This window comes from Dendropsophus ebraccatus, chromosome 9 (genome assembly GCF_027789765.1).
Source record: "Dendropsophus ebraccatus isolate aDenEbr1 chromosome 9, aDenEbr1.pat, whole genome shotgun sequence".
NCBI lineage: Eukaryota > Metazoa > Chordata > Amphibia > Anura > Hylidae > Dendropsophus > Dendropsophus ebraccatus.
Genome location: NC_091462.1, coordinates 98,800,206 through 98,818,474, shown reverse-complemented (window position 1 = coordinate 98,818,474; position 18,269 = coordinate 98,800,206). Strand labels below are relative to the sequence as shown.

General features: G+C 42.3%; 1 protein-coding gene across 2 annotated transcripts; it reads left to right on the top strand.

The window, feature by feature from the left end:
- Nucleotides 1–5,548: 5,548 nt before the first annotated feature.
- Nucleotides 5,549–17,054, top strand: AQP8 (aquaporin 8). 2 transcript variants are annotated; one of them, XM_069983990.1, is made up of 7 exons: nucleotides 5,565–5,657; nucleotides 5,790–5,854; nucleotides 10,780–11,038; nucleotides 13,170–13,296; nucleotides 13,579–13,793; nucleotides 14,503–14,637; nucleotides 16,242–17,054. In XM_069983990.1, the coding sequence occupies exons 3-7, from the start codon at nucleotides 10,788–10,790 to the stop codon at nucleotides 16,282–16,284; spliced, it is 771 nt and encodes a 256-aa protein (XP_069840091.1). In that variant the 5' UTR covers nucleotides 5,565–5,657; nucleotides 5,790–5,854; nucleotides 10,780–10,787; the 3' UTR covers nucleotides 16,285–17,054. The 2 variants fall into 2 exon arrangements, with proteins under 2 accessions (XP_069840090.1, XP_069840091.1); XM_069983989.1 differs by lacking the exon at nucleotides 5,790–5,854 and having other exon boundaries at nucleotides 5,549–5,657.
- Nucleotides 17,055–18,269: the final 1,215 nt, after the last annotated feature.

Here is an 18,269-nt window from a genome sequence, read left to right as displayed (position 1 = left end):
ATGTCACTTCCTGTCTACCTCAGTAGTCTTCCCTCTACCTTAAAGAGGGAAGGGTGTGTGCTCTGCTGCTCCTGTGGTACAAGGCCGCAACTTCGCGGTACTGGGTGTGTGCTCTGCTACTCCTGTGGTACAAGGCCGCAACTCCGCGGTACCAGCTCCAGTGCTACCCAGAAGTACTCCGGTCCAGTCAGGACCTTCCTCACTCTCAAGATTCTCCAAGATTCTCATCTTCTCGTTCTTCAGTCATTACTCCTTTCATCATCTATTCTCATCAACAGCAAGTATTCTATTCAATCCATTCCGCCCAGTATCATTCTCTGGCACTACTACTCCCATCATTCTGTCTCCTCTTGTTCCAAGTAACGCTACCATCACGGCCTATTGCAGCATCACCCATTCCTCAATTATACTCAAGTTATATTCAAGTCTGGTTGCATCCAGAGAGACTGTTGCTATTGGTTACCACCGTTATAATAAACGCACAACTACCGTTGTTTCTGAACCCTGGCATTGGTCTAGTTATTGGTGCCTTGACTAGGGACAGCGAGGAATTGCTTGGGCCCCGCATGCTCAGGTTCCCGTGGGTCAGTCAGCTCCCCTTGTGCCAATACCGTGACCTAACATCTGGCAACTGGTTACCCGGGTCCTACCCAGTACTACCACCTACTACTACCCTCAGCGGGAGGCTCCAGCGCACATACACCATTCTAAAATAGGTTATTATATAGATATATAGGACTTCTCACCTTATATAAGATGATTTCGTAGTGCATAGTCTCCTGTGGCTTTATCTCCTGCTTGCCGGCCTTATTTTTTTGCTATCTTACCATCATATATATATATTTCCTTGCCTCACACTTCCTACATCTATAAAATCTTACTCAACCAGAATTCTTCTCCGTTACCTGGCGGCGATGAAGAAACATTGGCTCCATGTACCATCCTATCAGTGTTAGAAAGAGTTTGCATTGAAGTCAGTGTGATCTGACTTTTTCTACATTACAAGACCCTATTGGGTCGTATATATTATCCCATCTGATGTACCGTAAAGGCTATGACCATCGCACTGACCTTGTGCATCCACAGATGTGATCATGAGTGTGCTCGCCATGTAGACCAGGCTTTACACTAAAATAACACCCATCTGGGACGTGGAAAGTTCTTTGACTTTTTATAACTTTTTATGACTTGGGATAGATTAAAATCTGGGAAGAGATGTATAGAGGCTGTATATAAATGTATAGTGACTGCGTGACTGAGATCATAAAGCAGGGTGGTGCAGAACCGCTTATCTCCACAGTGGTAGAGCCAGTGACACACAAACAAGAGAAGGATCAACAGCAATTTTTGGAATTTTGAAAAAAAAAAAAGTGAAGATCACTTAAAGGGCAAGGCAACTCCGTCCACCACTAATCAACCAGAGAGCAAAAAGAAATCAACATGCCCGACTGATTTCTCCCCCAATATGCATCATCAGGGGAGGCCTCCATATAGGAGATGGCAATGGCTTATGACTCTGTTTGTGGAACTATCACTTTATTCTGCCTATACTACACCAATAGGGGAGGGGAGTGAATGGGTTAATTCTTTCCAGTCAGCGACTGATAATACACGACCGGCGAGGACTTTATACCAGACCGGTGCACCTCCCCTTAGCAGATTGCTAGAACTCAATGACCAGAAGATTAAACTCCTCCAACTCCCAGTGCTTTATTACATGTAATGGACGCCCATCATGGCTGCGTCATCCCGTCGCCCCACACTACACAGCCGCCATTGTTCCTAGAATGAAAAATAAATGTTACTTATAGAGTAGACTGGTGGTGAACATGGTTAACCAGTTCAGTGCTGGGATTCTAGACAGAAGAATGTGAAATATGAGGCAAGATGTCCTTCAAGGTGTATAATGTATGTGCACTTAATGTAAAGTGCTCTCCTGGGATATTCAGTCTATTACGTATGTACATTACTATAGAAACATCCACTCTTGGATTAGTGTTGTGATTTGTGACACGCTGCAGAATCTGATGCTAAACACCATTGTGGCCAATAGCCAGAATACATTGTTCCTTCCTTGTTAGCTAAATGGGTACAATGCAATGGAGACAACATACGTCAGCAGTTTTGTAAATAGTCTTTACTAAAAATGTCATTCCGTTTTATGTATGCAGCTCCTTGGCAGACCTATGTGTCCGAACACTCCAGACTTCAAACAACAGCTTTGTAGTCTGCAGTCACATGACAGGTTTGCACAAAGTAGAACGTAGGTGGATGGAAGTAACAAATGACTGCAGGATCTGACTACGTTGGGTTTGTTTGTAGTCTGTAACCATGGAGACCATCAATCTGCATGGGAGCTATATATATATAACAAATGGTATTTGCTAAGTTGTTTTCCCCTTCAGCTGAAGTTTTGTGGACTGTGTATTAGAAGCTTTTGGGAGCTATATATACAATAAACAGTAGGCGGTATATGGGTCATAATTTTTTATAAAGTTGACCCAAATTACGCTATTCTCCTTCATTGTTCTTAGTCTTCAGGACATAATGATGTCCCAGTCTGAAGAAACAGAGAACATCTCAGATTCGAAGGATGCGCCTGTTTGCACATATATTATAGCGTTCTGTTAACAAGTTATGACCCTGCCATTCTGTTTTCTTGCCACGTCGTAAACTGCGCTCGTGCCCGTGCTCCTGGCATGGAGAAGAGCTTGGTATGTCCTGTGTAACTTTCCACCTCGTGCCTCTCAGGAGACACAGATTATGTCCTCGCATCCATTGTGAAACCTAATAATAAAGATCAGCCGAGGTGTCAGCATCTTTTATTGTTACGGCGGTCAGGATCTATAAGTAGGGAGCTGAGAAATGAAGCGGAATGTGAGGCAAGAATTGTAAAATCTGGAAGAATGTGAAGTATTTATGGGATAGATAAGATTGTCAGCTCTGTCCATAACTCTGACCACATCTAGAAAGATCAAGATCCCTCTGGAAAAGGCCAATTGACCATGCAATTATTGTTCTCGAGGAAGAGGGTCTTTCCACCACTTTGGAGGACTGCTCTGCGGAATAGAGACAACGATGAACCAATGACAACGATCATCAGCTGATCATTGGTTTAGGTTTGGTCCTAAAATCGTTGGGCACCGACCGCGCATCGCTACATGTAAGAGCTGTATGTGGCCAACGGCTGACAATTGCCCAAACACCTGATACCGTACCTCTCCCCGCTCCCAGTTTTCTCTCCTGTGCTCCACAGCTTCAGCGGCTTGTGCTTGGCAACAATACAGTTCAGTACAATACAGAACTGAGGTGAGTTGCTGAGGTGCTTGGGGTCGAGATAGAGACAAGGAGGAGAGAGGGTGCCTGAAGGGCCTTGTCCAATTAGACATGTATTCTGCCTGAAACAGTTTGACTGAAGAGGATATAGAGAGAACACTTGTACTCTTATTTAGACTTTGTTTTACCGCCTTCTGCCCTACAGTGGCGAGCTACTCGTCCTGTCAGGGTAGTACGCGCCCCAGGCCTAGTTATCTGGGCAAAGCAGACTTCCAAGACTTCCCAGTCATCTTGCACTGCGCAGTGGAATACCTAGACTCAAAGTAACTTTGTTTCACTGGGGTCAGTTCCTATGACTCCTAGGTAACTGTCCTGGCATTGACAAGGTGATCCTTGTGTGGCTGCTTTCCCCCTCTGTACTTTCCAGCACTGCATTGTTGCTGTTTCTTTCACAAAAGAAATCTGTAGTTTGTTTGTGTCCCTGTCATGGGACCTCGCCTAAGCCAGGCACTGGCTTAACTTCAGCAGAGACTTAAGGCCCTATTACACGGAACGATTATCGGCTATATTCGTCCTCGTCCTGTGTAATAGAACACAACGATAAGCCAACATGAACAATGTGGGCTGATCGTTGTAGTCGTTTGACTCAAATAGCAGCGATCTGCTGCCGTCGCTCAGTGGAATAGGAGCAGCAGCAGCAGACCGCTGCTATATGCTATGGGCTGCCCGGATGATCTAGCGATCACCCGGGCAGCCCCCTCACCTCTCCGCGCCCCCCCCCCGGGCACTCACCTGCTTGCTGCCGCCGTGTGTTATAGCGGCGGCAGCGAGCAGGGAACACTTGCTGACAGCGCTTGTTTGCTCCTCTCACTCGCCCCGTGTAATAGGGCTTTAGTCTAGTTGCTCCTCCCTGAACTCCTCCCACCAGGACTTAACTCCTTCCTACTAGGGTCTGACCAAACCCCGCTGTGATTGGTGGGGCTGTGCGTGCAAAGAGAGAGAGGACAGAGGATAGGACAGAAACTTGAGGTGAAGCACCTGCGTCTATGAGTGAACCGAACATTACATGTAACACAAAACAATTAACCCATGAGTTTTCTTCAGCCATGCTCCACATACTACACAGAACATAGAGCAGCACCTAGTGGGAAAGACACTAACTTTAGTGAACACTTAATCCCCACCTATGTAAAACCGAGGGAGTTACCTTACTCAGGTGCAATAAAAACTTAGGGGCCCGGACAGTCTCCATAAAACTACTACCCCCATCATGTTTACTGTGATAGAGCCTCCCAGAGTATGACTAAGCTAGCGTTGTATCCTGACTGTGTTATCCCTGGTTTCTGATTATTTGGCTTGACTTTCTGACTTCTCCCTTTGCCTCCTGACTTTGTACTACAAGGACTGTTTGTTACCGACCCGGCTAGTGGACTCTCCTATCATTGTATTTGTATTGTTTAGTCCCTGTCTTTGTGTTTCACTTGTTCAGCATAGCGACCAGTCTTCAGGTTGGGGCCGGCCTATTAAGGAGCTGATACCCAAAAGGTAGGGACAGCTGGGTGGGTGCCAGTGTCAGGGCTTCACCTTGTCCTGTGTCCAGTGTCAATGTTCCAACTTGACACTGATCTACAGGGGTTCACTTTGTCTCAGGCAGCACTGCAGGGGACATTTTGGCAACTATACAGACCGCCCCCGAGGAACACCTCTGATACATACTATATTACTATGCTAACACCTGCCTTATTCTTTAGATTCTTACAACTCACAGGTACCCAGGTACCATGATAGGCTTAGTGCAGGGCAGTGTTTCCCAATCTCTGGCCTTCCAACCATAGGCTGTCAGTGCATGATGGGAGTTATAGTTTTTTAACAGCTGAAGAGTCACAGGTTGGGGAACACAGGTGTAGAAGGTCCCAGGTAGAACTTACAGTCTCTGCAAAACCTAGGCATCTCCCCAGGTTGGGATGTTGTTTTTCTCCCTTATCTTTTGGCCATATATTACCTGCGTATTACCTGCATATTACCTTTTTGATCTTCTGTCCCTTACTACAAGGCAAAGTCTGCACAACCCTGAGTATACTGAACTTGCTCACACATCCCCATCCCGCAGCCTGCAGGTATTGTACTGTGAGTGTGATACAATAGGGAGGGCACTTCATCCACCTTCTTGGCAGTGAAGATTATTGACTTGAATGATTGAGATAAGAGCACATTAGAGTGAAGTGTGATTGGTCGCCACAGACCCAACAGCTGCATTTTTATGACTTTTTTTTTATAAGGAGAGTAGAGTACTTTAGAGAGCGTCTTCATTTGGAGTCAGTCTTAGGTGCCCCTCCACAGGTGACGACAACTCCAGTGCCACCAACAGCTCGGGCATCAAAGTAAGTAGTTAAACTAATAAAATAATCTCTATGTGTGTATATATATATATATATATATATATATATATATATATATATATATATATATATATATATAATTTTTATTTTCTTTCTTTCTTTTTTTTTTTTTAGCTTTTATACTTGTTTTGATCATTTGGGATAATTGTGCTCTTCAGCTGCACCCGGGGGGCATCACAGTAAGAAAAGAACCAATAAAAGCAATGTAACTTGTAATATTATGTGCTTAGGCTTGTATATAAAATTTTTATGCTTTTATTAATCTTTTATAACTTTTTTTTATATATTTTGCCATTTTAGCTGCACTGCAGCTGAGCACCAAGCAGTGGGGGCATGAGAGCACCCCACCATAGGCTTTGTTCACATACTGTATTTATGGGCATGAAAGTCTGAAAAGATTGGGTATTTTTTAACCTGTGTTTTGCCTTTGGGCCTCTTTTTACAACTTTTTGGCCATATTTTTAGACATTTATTTGACTGAATTGTAAGTCATGTATGATGAGCCAAAATATTGTAATAATATTTAAAAGTGTGGGAACTAAGGGTGCGGTTACACAGACAGATTTATCTGACAGATTTTTGAAGCCAAAGCCAGGAATGGATCTGAAAATAGGAGAAATCTCAGTCTTTCCTTTATGACCTGTTCCCTGTTTATAGTCTGTTCCTGGCTTTGGCTTCAAAGATCTGTCAGATAAATCTTTCTGTGTAAACGCACCCTAAGAGCAGTTTTCCAATTGAATTCAGCTTTGTACGTCACCAAAAAACATCCCGGAGATCTGTGTGCGCACAACATCTCAAAAGACATGATGACGATGGTAAAATCACTGACGCATGTTCTTATATTGACTGAAAGGTCTCGCACAACCTTGCCTCCCCCAATTTTACCAAATTTATTTGACAATTGAGTTTAACTGAAGTCACAACCTGTACCTTCAGTAATGGCTCTACTTAAAGTCCAATACCCTAATGGGAACGCTTATAGGTAGCTAAGATATAGGGAGCTGTTTGTAGGGTATCAAGGTTACCAGGGTTATCTAGGATTAGAAAAACATAGCAGATTTCTTCCAGAAATAGCCCCACACCTGTTCCCAGGTTGTGTGTGGTATTACAACTTGGCTCCATTCACTTCAATGGAACTGAGCTGTAATACCACACACAAACTGAGGGCAAAAGTGGCGCTGTTTGTGGAAGAAAGCAGCTATGTTTCAAATCCTGGACAATCCTTTTAAAGAATATGATTTTTTGGATTCTACACCTATAGCTCCACTATTATGTCTATCTTGGAGAGGAAATCACTGGTGGGCAATAACTGTCTGATATGAGGACCTTATTAAACAGCTCCCCATATTTCATCTTCCTAAACTAGTATGTATAAAATCAGGATGCAGATGCTTTGGATGTAACTATTGATGTATATCTGTCCCTTTTGCTTATATTTTGTATATACGGTAACTATTTGGCAATGTGCCATTTTTTAGCAGTTGCAATATGGTCCTTTATGGGATAACAGTAATATAGGTGTTTTAGCGTGTGCATAAGCATGCCATATGTTCTCCAGTATTCTAGACAATGCACTTATACAATTGTCATACACTTTATGGAGACTTTTTTTCCACTCTTGGTGCTAAATGGAACCGTCTCTTTAAATCAGGTTACTGAACGGCTGCAGGACCTATAGAAAGGTGCCGAGAGGAATGAGGCAACTAGATTACAGACAACTATGCTAGTTGAGTGTCAGCACATAAGCCATGTGATCCATTTTGGCCAATCAGCTGAGAAGGACATGCTTCTTAGCATATGTTCCATTAAATCAGGGATGGGGAACCTTCAACCCTTCAGATGATGCAAAGCTACAATTCCCATCATGCCTGAACAGCCAAAGCCAAATACTTTAAAGGTGTTGTCCAGGGAAAATATTTTTCTTTCAAATCAACTGGTGTCAGCAAGTTATATAGATTTGTAATTAACTTCTATTTAAAAAAATCTCAAGTCTTCCCATACTTATTAGCTGATGTATGTTCTGCAGAAAATGTTGTTTAATTTTCAGTCTGACACAGTGCTCTCTGCAGACATCTCTGGCCGAGACAGGAACTCTGTCTCTCTTTTCCATGAATCCCCATAGAAAACCTCTCCTGCTCTGTACAGTTCCTGTCTCGGCCAGAGATGTAAGCAGAGAGCACTGTGTCAGACTGAAAATGAAACAACACTTCCTGCAGGACATACAGCAGCTAATAAGTATGGGAAGACTTGAGATTTTTTAATAGAAGTAAATTACAAATCAATATACCTTTCTGACACCAGTTGATTTAAAAGAAAAAGATTTTTGCCGGATAAACCCTTTAAATATTCCACTAACAGAAGTACATGACATATCCTACACATCTCGACTTATCATTATGTATGTATATGTGTGATAACATATTAATAAGCTCAGCTGCCTTATATAGTCCCATAAGGCACAGTAGAACCCACTACCAACCTGCTCGTTGATGGTTTCCATTTATCTACTGAACTTTCCCAAGCTACAAAGACTGAAAACAAACTGTTCACTATATAATATGCTATCACCAGAAGGATTTGGGGCCAAAGCAGCAAGACCAACTTTGAGTAAAAAGATCTTGAACAAAGTGGACAACCCCTTTAAGAGGCACTGACTTATAGAGACCAATACTCCATAATAACCCACCTGTGTATAATAATATATAACCCCCACAGAGTATACAGCAGAGATAATTTCAGAAGCTTTTATCTGTCATTATGTTTAGATTCCATCATTATATTTATGGAGAAGATTGGGGCTATTAGAAAGTATAGAGAGCGGTATTACTGTAATATAGATAATTGCACCTCCCTATACTTCTAGGGGTTGGGGGGGGGGGGGGGTAATGCTAATAATTAAAGGAAAACTCTAGTGAAAACCCTTAGTAATAGTCTTCTAGTTCTGTGAAACTAATTCTTTAGTACTTCTCAGCCTTGACATTACAAGATCTCCAGGCTCTTGAGGATTTTTGCTATTGTCAGGTATATCAAGGTGGTATTCCTACCTTAGAAAGTGATGAGCTCTTATGCATCAACCCCCAAGAGCCTCATAAAGAATGAGCCAAAGTATTAGATAAGTACTATATCCCCGTCAAAGTTTTTCCCTGTACAGCACCACATGCAATGGTCGGACCCTACTGATCTAAGTATTATAGCAATATATCTTACTATTAGAAGACAGAGAGCCATTTAAAGGGGTAATTAAAAAAATTTTTTCAAATCAACTGGTGATTTGTAATTTACTTCTATTACAAATTATCAAGTATTCCAGGACTTATCAGCTGCTGTATGTCCTACAGGAAGTGGTGTATTCTTTCCAGTCTGGAGAGCAGGAGAGGTTTTCTATGGGAATTTGCTGCTGCTCTGCACAGTTCCTGACATGGACAGAGGTGGCAGCAGAGAGCACTGTGTCAGACCCCTTTAAATACTTACTATCTTGTGGACCAGTGCTAAGTTATAATCTTGGAAGAACCACTCTAACCAGTCTTAGATCTCCTTGGTGTCCTATGTTGAGCTAAGATCAGCTCTGTAAATCTTTGAGAAGTCTTGGTCTTTGGAACAATTAGGAACCCTGAATTCCAACATTTACAGACAAGAATAAGGCAAACTCTCTGGGTGGAAGGTAGGGGACAGGTCTGAGAAAACTTGAGCTGGGCTGATTTATTGGCCTCTGTGGATTTCAATGACATCTAAACTCTTTAATTTGTAATCTTGGATAATTAGTCTTCCAGGGATTGATGATAAGAGAAGGTACAAAGGTCAAAAAATCTTCCCTTTATCTCTAAGTGACCTTGACTTGCTTCTTCAGATACAAAATTGTTGGGTGAGGGAGCATCTTGTTTTGGAGGACCTATACGGCCCATGTGTTAAAAGACAGCCTGACAATTTAAAAAAGATGTGTAATGCCTAATTTCTCCTGTAGGAGTGCCGCAGGGTAGAACACTTGCTGCTGCTTCCTCAACAGTGGAATACCTAAGGATCAGCTTGAAATCAGAGGACACTTCTAACAAAAAAAGAGATTGTCCAATGTGAACAAATCCTTTAAGTATCTAGATATTAAAGTGATATTGTCACCCCATCTAAGCTTGTGGACGATGCAGAGAACCGCACATAGAGTAAAGGGGGGGGGGGGGGGGTTGACAATATCACTTTAAGGGAGGCAAAGTACTGGCAGAGAGGGACCCTACCTATGGATGTGAGCTGTCTGGACTATGTTGGCTAATAGTAAATAGCACAAATGGTGCAGAAGTTATTAATAGCTCCCCAAGTCCACAGACTTCCAGAAAGGGGGTCACCTTGGGAAAATTTATCTACACGATGCTAACAATGCCAGAAAAAAAAACAGAACAATTTGTAAAGGAAAGCTTACACTATCTTATCGTTTATGTGCTTTTGTGTTTTTTCCTATAACAACCTCAATCAGGCATTTAGGAAGCAATCCAGTTACCGCATCAGTATTTGCTATAACGTAGTCACGCCACATAGCGCACAACAATGTACTCACATTACAGTCCCTTACCCAGTGGAACATCCAGAACTATTCACATGCACAGCGCCACTTAGAACAAACAGTAAAAAATCTCCTGCCATTTTGGGTCTACAGCTCCTATACAGATCTATGTGTCTCCATGGATACAGACTACAAACAAATCTTGTGTGTAGTCTGATCTGCATCCAAGTGATACTCTTTGTATCACCCTCTAAATGGACAGGGAGAACAAAATGATTGCAAAAGTTTTATAGAGCTCATGGCTTTAACCAAGTATTTACAAAGGGGCACCACTTGTGGATACTAGGAGGATGATAGAGAAGGGGACTGGCTTGGGTAGGCCTTAGCCACCACTTCAAGTCCTGTCAGAAGAATTAGGATACTTCTTGGATTTGGGGATGGGGACGGGGGTAAAGAAATGTCAGACCCTCCTACCAATTAAATTGTACATGAGCACTGTGACACATTTTGTTCTTTTGCTATGGAACCCCGTTTTTAATGGGGTCACCATCTTTTTTTTAGCTGAGGTGACCATAACTCTTTCACCACTCAATAGCATTCTCTTGTTTCTTCTAGATTTAGCCATGACAGACACAGAACTTGGTAACATGACCTTTAAAGAAATGGAAGAAATGGAAGCCAAAAGGGAGCCGAAGCCTCACTGGTTTGAGGTCTACGTCCAGCCGTGTATAGCGGAGCTGCTGGGTACTGCCCTCTTTGTGTTTATCGGGTGCCTTTCTGTCATTGAGAACTTTCCATACACAGGAGTCATCCAGCCCGCTCTGGCCCATGGGGTTGCCCTTGGTCTGACCATCGCTATCCTTGGAGGCATCAGGTAAATATACTCCATGTGGTGCCATACATAACGTATATGTGACTGGCATTTGGGTTCAATGGTCACAGCTAATATAAAACTATCACCAACCCTGTGTTGTGTTGGGCTATAAACATATTTTACGCAAATAATGAAGTTTATTACAACAATGAGACGGCAGGGCTCAGACCGTGCATGTGGTCTGGACAGGGAGAGTGGAGTAAGCCACACTGAAACTTCGGGTACAGGATAATCACACACTGACACTTGGGGTACAGGATAATGACACGCTGACACTTGGGGTACAGGATAATGACACACTGACACTTGGGGTACAGGATAATGGCATGCTGACACTTGGGGTACAGGATAATGACACAGACACTTGGGGTACAGGATAATGACACACTGACACTTGGGGTACAGGATAATGACACTTGGGGTACAGGATAATGACACTTGGGGTACAGGATAATGACACGCTGACACTTGGGGTACAGGATAATGACACGCTGACACTTGGGGTACAGGATAATGGCATGCTGACACTTGGGGTACAGGATACTGACACTTGGGGTACAGGATAATGACACAGACACTTGGGGTACAGGATAATGACACAGACACTTGGGGTACAGGATAATGACACAGACACTTGGGGTACAGGATAATGACACACTGACACTTGGGGTACAGGATAATGGTATGCTGACACTTGGGGTACAGGATAATGACACTTGGGGTACAGGATAATGACATGCTGACACTAGGGGTACAAGATAAGGACACTTGGGGTAGAGGATAATAACACTTTGGGTACAGGATACTGACACTTGGGGTACAGGATAGTGACACACTGACACTTGGGGGAGAGGATAATGACACACTGACACTTGGGGTATAGGATTATGACACGCTGACACTTGGGGTACAGGATAATGACACACTGACATTTGGGGGTACAGGATAGTAGCACACTGACACTTGGGGTACAGGATAGTAGCACACTGACACTTGGGGTACAGGACACTGACACTTGGGGTACAGGATAGTAGCACACTGACACTTGGGGTACAGGATAGTAGCACACTGACACTTGGGGTACAGGACAATGACGCACTGACATGCCGAGAGCATTGACATTTTCAAATACCACTCTAGACTATGATGGCACTCAGTGTATGTAGGAGCCGGCCCTGTAACCCTGGGTGTGCCGCTGGGGACGATCGTCTATATGTTCTGTAACCATTAACTGGCATTTAAGAACAGAAAAGCAAACTGTTATGGCTAAGCGATCCCTGCCAGATAAGAAGTCACAATATCATCTCCTGCCCTTACTGTGATTACTATGTACCTATAATTATCTGTATGTACCTATCTTCTATCTGTATGTTTTATTCTCTAAGAACATACAATGTTTTATATTATTATATGTATGGTCCTATATGTCAAGCATGTTTGGAATAAATAGGGGCTCAACATCTTAATTCTTTAATAGTATTTCCAATAAAATTGAGATGCCTGCTCCTTTAAGGATTCCCTTTTCTAGTTTGACCACATGGTGGCGATGCTGTACGCAGTAATAATATCACTATCCTGTATTCCGGGCTTTATTACCTAACCACATACTGTTAACAAACACGTTATCTGGTGCAAAAGTCAAGTTTGCAATGGAAGATGGCCAAACCAATATACATGAATGATAACATTGACTACTGTGAGATTTCACAACTCACGAGCACCTTTTTGGGTATGTTTGTCTTGTCTTGGCTAGATCTCCCAAGGTGACTTTGTGTGTTAAACATAGGAATCTAATGAAAATTATAAATGCACCCGCTAATTGGTGGATGCCCCTGGGCAACTGCCTCTATGTTCTGGCCCTATTACAATCGTATTTAAAGGGAATGTCTAGGATTAGAAATACATAGTTGCTTTCTTGTGTGAACAGCACCACTGTTGTTCTCAGTTTGTGTTCAGTACTGCAGCTCATTTTTATGGAAGTGTACGGAGCAAAGTTGTAATACCACACACAACCTGAAGTGAGATGTAGCGCTCTTCTTAGAAAAATGTTGCCATGTTTTTTTTAACCCTGAATAGTCCCTTTAATGTTTTCCGTTCAACTCTTATGGATTATTTTTTTGCATTGTTTCAGTGGTGGACATTTTAACCCCGCGGTGTCCCTGGGCGCCTTTATAATCGGAGGACTTAACGTTGTACTGGTGGTGCCATATTGGATTTGTCAGCTCTGCGGAGGGATGATTGGGGCAGCACTGGCCAAGGTATAGTAAAATGTAGAACTGTCTGTACACACCAATGGTCCTCCACTTGTGGATCTCCAGCTGCTGCAACACTACAACTCCCATCATGCCCTAGAGTGCTACAGGATGGGGAATGCTGATGTACATAGTAGCCTCTGACCTGTTACTCTCAGCATGTTGGGAGTTGTAGTTCTATGTGGGTTGGGGATACTGCTATAGTGGGAGTGCTTATAATACAACCATGCAGTTTGGAGTGTTTCAAGCCACAGCTCCAGTTTCTTAACTATGGCATTTATTCCTCAGGCCATGACAATGGAGAATAAGTACGCCAATGCTGTGGGGGCTGCATTCAACGCTGTGAAAACTGATACACATGTTCCACGTGCCCTTGGGGCAGAAATAGTAATGACATTCTTCTTGGTACTCGCTGTCTGCATGGGGGCCATCAATAAGAAGACCGCCACTCCTCTAGCCCCGTTCTGCATAGGCTTTACCGTGATGGCGGACATCCTCGCTGGGTAAGGAAAATCATGGCTCCACTTTGCTGCTATACTCAAAAACATCTGCCTATGACAAAAAGGATCCTTAAAGGGATATTTCAGCGAATAAAAATATTTTAGTTACATTTCCTTAACAACGTTATATAACTTTGTAATATATCTCTACTAAATAGTAAGCGGTGGATCGGCCCCTCATGGGAACTCAATTCCTGGGTTGAACACCGTTTGATATAACCAATGATGCTGACTTGGGGAAGCTAGCTGTGTCAATAAAGCAGCAGCTGTGATGGTAAAGCAGCCCTAAAGTTCCCAGTACAGCCATTGGTGGCAGCAGAGAGGTCATGTCTCCCCTTACTTACTGCTACAAAGAAATGTAAAAAAATAATAATAAATAAATATATATATATATATATATATATATATATATATATATATATATATATATAAATACCCCTGTAACCTTCTGACATATCCAGCGTGGAACGTTTTTCTTTTCCTTCTTTCTGTTAATCTCTTACGTTGATCTTAAGGACTTCTCTTGTGCTGCACCTACTATCTTTCCCATCCATAGGACAATCAATAGTCAGGCCTTCCTATAGGGATATGCTAAAGTAGACATTCTCTGACCGGCACAGCTCAGCTTCACACCGTCTATAATTCCGTTTTCTCCTTTGCTGGAGGATCCCTGTTCCCTGTATCTCCTGACTTTCTCCTTTTATCATTACAGAGGGCCCATTTCCGGAGCTTGCATGAACCCTGCCAGAGCCTTTGGTCCAGCTGTGGTCGCCAACTACTGGGAATATCACTGGATCTACTGGGTTGGACCCATGGTTGGTGGTCTGCTAGTTGGAGGGATTATAAGGTAGATATAAATTTTTCTCAAGATTTAGGTTCTTGAAAATTACATAAACATGGTTACTTCCTTCCAAAACAGTGCCACACCTGTCCACAGGTTGTGTGTGGTATTACGGATCAGCCACATTTGTATCTAAGGAGTTGAACAGCAATACAAAACATAACCTATGGACAGGTGCGGTGCTGTTATTGAAAGAAAGTAGCCATTTTTCTCTAATTCCACAAAATAGTAGCATGTAGTGTGAAAATAATGACGCCACACTGTGAAGAAACCAGACCATAGCACAGTGCCTGACTAATATTATGTATGTGCCAAATAAGGGGCACAGTTGGCTACCTTATTACCTACCACTTGATTTGTCCTTAATAAGATATCATCATAGAGTATATAAATTATATAACCATATAGTGTTTAAATAATACCATTATATAGTATCCAAATTATACCACCAAATAATGTCACCATTCAGTGGCTAATCTATGCAAATGTTCATAGTATAGACCATGGGTCTCCAAACTGCGGCCCTCCAGCTGTTGCAAAACTACATTTCCCATCATGCCTGGACAGCCAAATCCAAAGCTTTAGCTGTCCAGGCATGATGGGAGTTATAGTTTCGCAACAGCTGGAGGGCCGCAGTTTGGAGACCCATGATATAGACCCTGTGGGATGTATGAGTGACTACGGTACTTATACAGTGATGCTTTCTTAGCGGGATACCACCAAAGAGTGTCTAAATAATACTGTCGTACTGTACTCAGATGATACTGCCATACAATTCCTGAATAATATAATTATTCATTGGCCACATGCTAATTTTCAAAGCATTGGCACTGTGGGCTGAATGTGTGACTCCACATAGCTCCCAGATGATACTGCATTAAAAAGATACTGCAATAAACTGAAGTAGTAGATTGTAAATGACCACCAGTGTCCAAATAATACTGCCATTCAATGTTCAAATAAAATCGGCATACAGTGGAAAAACAATAATGTCTAAACTGTGGGCTTTGAGACTGTATGGGTGACCACATAGCTCCCAAATGTCATTATATTAGTAAGATGTCACCATACAGTGTCCAGATAATAATCGCCATACAGTGGCCAAACAAAATGTCTAAACAGTGGGCACCGTGGGCTGTATAGGTGACCATTCAGTTTCTAGTTGATATTACAGAATGTCCAAATAATATCCAGATAATATCACCATACAGTGGCCAAACAATTATGCCTAAACTGTGAGCTTTGAGGCTGTATGGATGACCACGTAGTTCCCAGATGTCACTATATTAGTAAGATATCACCATACACTATCCAGATAATATCGCCATACAGTACCTAGATAAGTGGTCACTGAGGGCTGTAAAGGTGACCATTTAGTTTCTAGATGGAATTGCATGAGTAGAGTGTCCAAATAATACCGCCATACAATGTCCATATAATATCACTGTACAGTGACCAAGCATTAATGTCTAAACAATGAGGGCTCACTTGTAGTGCAGTAGACTGTTGCCCACCACAGTGTAGCTCATAAACTGCCACCAGTGACCAAAATAATACTGCTATCTAGTGACCAACCATATTGGTAACCACTGCTCTTCTCTTTCCCTAAGGTTACTCCTCGGAGACCCCAAAATCCGCCTCTTTCTGAAGTGACGTCATACAAAGAGCCTTCCCTCTGATTTCTGGGCCCGTCCTGCCCCACCGGCAGAGGGCGATGTTCCCTCATTCATCTCTACAGAACTGGAAACCTGGATTCCGAGTCAAGAACTTTCCCAGATGGCTCTAAGTACATGGAGAGAGGATACTAGAAACCTCCCTGTAAGCCAAACCACACTGACCCACTGCCAGGAGTCTAAGAGTGACACAGATGAGACACGGTCATTGCTGACTCCGCAGGCCTAACAACTTTCCACTAGGGGAGGCTCTTGTGTACATTGTTCTAAATCCCAAATGACTGCTCTGGGCTCCGAGGATTCTGGGATTGCTTCGCCTGCTTTCTACCCCATGAGGCAAGCACAGTACTACATAGCAGTATCACATCATAAAAAGCTAATACTTATAGTAGTGTCATTACTATAGCTTCTAACCACCGTGTGGTTCTATCTTCAGATTCTTTCATTTCAAGCTTTTTTTTTGTTTCTTACGTCTTATCATGGCGGCAGAGACTGATTCACTTTCCATGACTTGGATAAGTTACAGGAAGTCACATGGCGTCCCCTTATCTCGATGAGATCCTTGTCTCAGCTGCTGCGGAACTGGATTGAATGTAGTTTGAGTGCTGTCATAACTGGGGGCTCTGCACCAGTAAAATCCTATGTAATAGGCCCCATAAGGCTTGCTGTATTACTATAAACCCTATGATGTCACGTTCTATGTACATATTACTAATGGCACCAATAAATATATATACATTTTTAATAAAATTAGCTTTTTTCTTATTGTATTACAATTAATCACATATATGTCGTTTACAATTATTCTCCTATAGTGGATTGAGCATTGGATTCTTGGTAAGCCTTCCTGTCATAAACTGTAGTCAATGGGAACAAGCAGTGCTGCAGTGTAAAGCATGGGGGCTCAGAGCAGCCTCTGCTGAGATACGAGATGGGATCTAGACTGTATAAGATTTCAGGTAGACAGTACAGCTAATTTCCCATAGTTCTATCATTATATATAGTAATATATAATATATCAATATGAACAAGCAGTGCTGCAGTGTAAAGCATGGGCGCTCAGAGCAGCCTCTGCTGAGATAGGGGATGGGGTCTAGTCTGTATAAGATTTCAGGTAGACAGTACAACTAATTTCCCATAGTTCTATCATTATATATAGTGATATATAATATATCAATATGAACAAGCAGTGCTGCAGTGTAAAGCATGGGCGCTCAGAGCAGCCTCTGCTGAGATAGGGGATGGGGTCTAGTCTGTATAAGATTTCAGGTAGACAGTACAACTAATTTCCCATAGTTCTATCATTATATATAGTAATATATAATATATCAATATGAACAAGCAGTGCTGCAGTGTAAAGCATAGGGGCTCAGAGCAGCCTCTGCTGAGATAGGGGATGGGGTCTAGTCTGTATAAGATTTCAGGTAGACAGTACAACTAATTTCCCATAGTTCTATCATTATATATAGTGATATATAATATGATATCAATATGAACAAGCAGTGCTGCAGTGTAAAGCATGGGGGCTCAGAGCAGCCTCTGCTGAGATAGGAGATGGGTTTGGACTGTATAAGATTCTAGGTAGACAGTACAGCTGATGATCATAGTTCTATCATTATATACAGTAGTCAATATGAACAAGCAGTGCTGCAGTGTAAAGCATGGGAGTTCAGAACACCAGCTAGGAGGTGGATTTCAGACTACATCAGATCCCTAGTAGACAATACAGCTAAGATGAAGTCACTGACTATAGTTCTATCCTTATTATAGCCAGTAGTCACTATAAATTCTATAATTATATGAAGTAGTCAATATACAGTAGTGCTGCAGTGTAAAGCATGGGGTCTCCATCTCCGATATAACATGACAATGCATCTATGGTGGGGTCCCTGAACATAGTTCTACTTTACTTAATACAGCTTAAAGGGGTACTCCAGCAAAAACAAACAAACAAACAAACAAACA

Coding starts and splice junctions, on each gene's coding strand:
- AQP8 (XM_069983989.1), top strand. CDS start 10,788: ATGACAGACACAGAACTTGGTAACATGACCTTTAAAGAAATGGAAGAA. Junction 13,297..13,578: donor TTGGGGCAGCACTGGCCAAG/GTATAGTAAAAT, acceptor TTTATTCCTCAG/GCCATGACAATGGAGAATAA. Junction 14,638..16,241: donor CTAGTTGGAGGGATTATAAG/GTAGATATAAAT, acceptor TCTTTCCCTAAG/GTTACTCCTCGGAGACCCCA.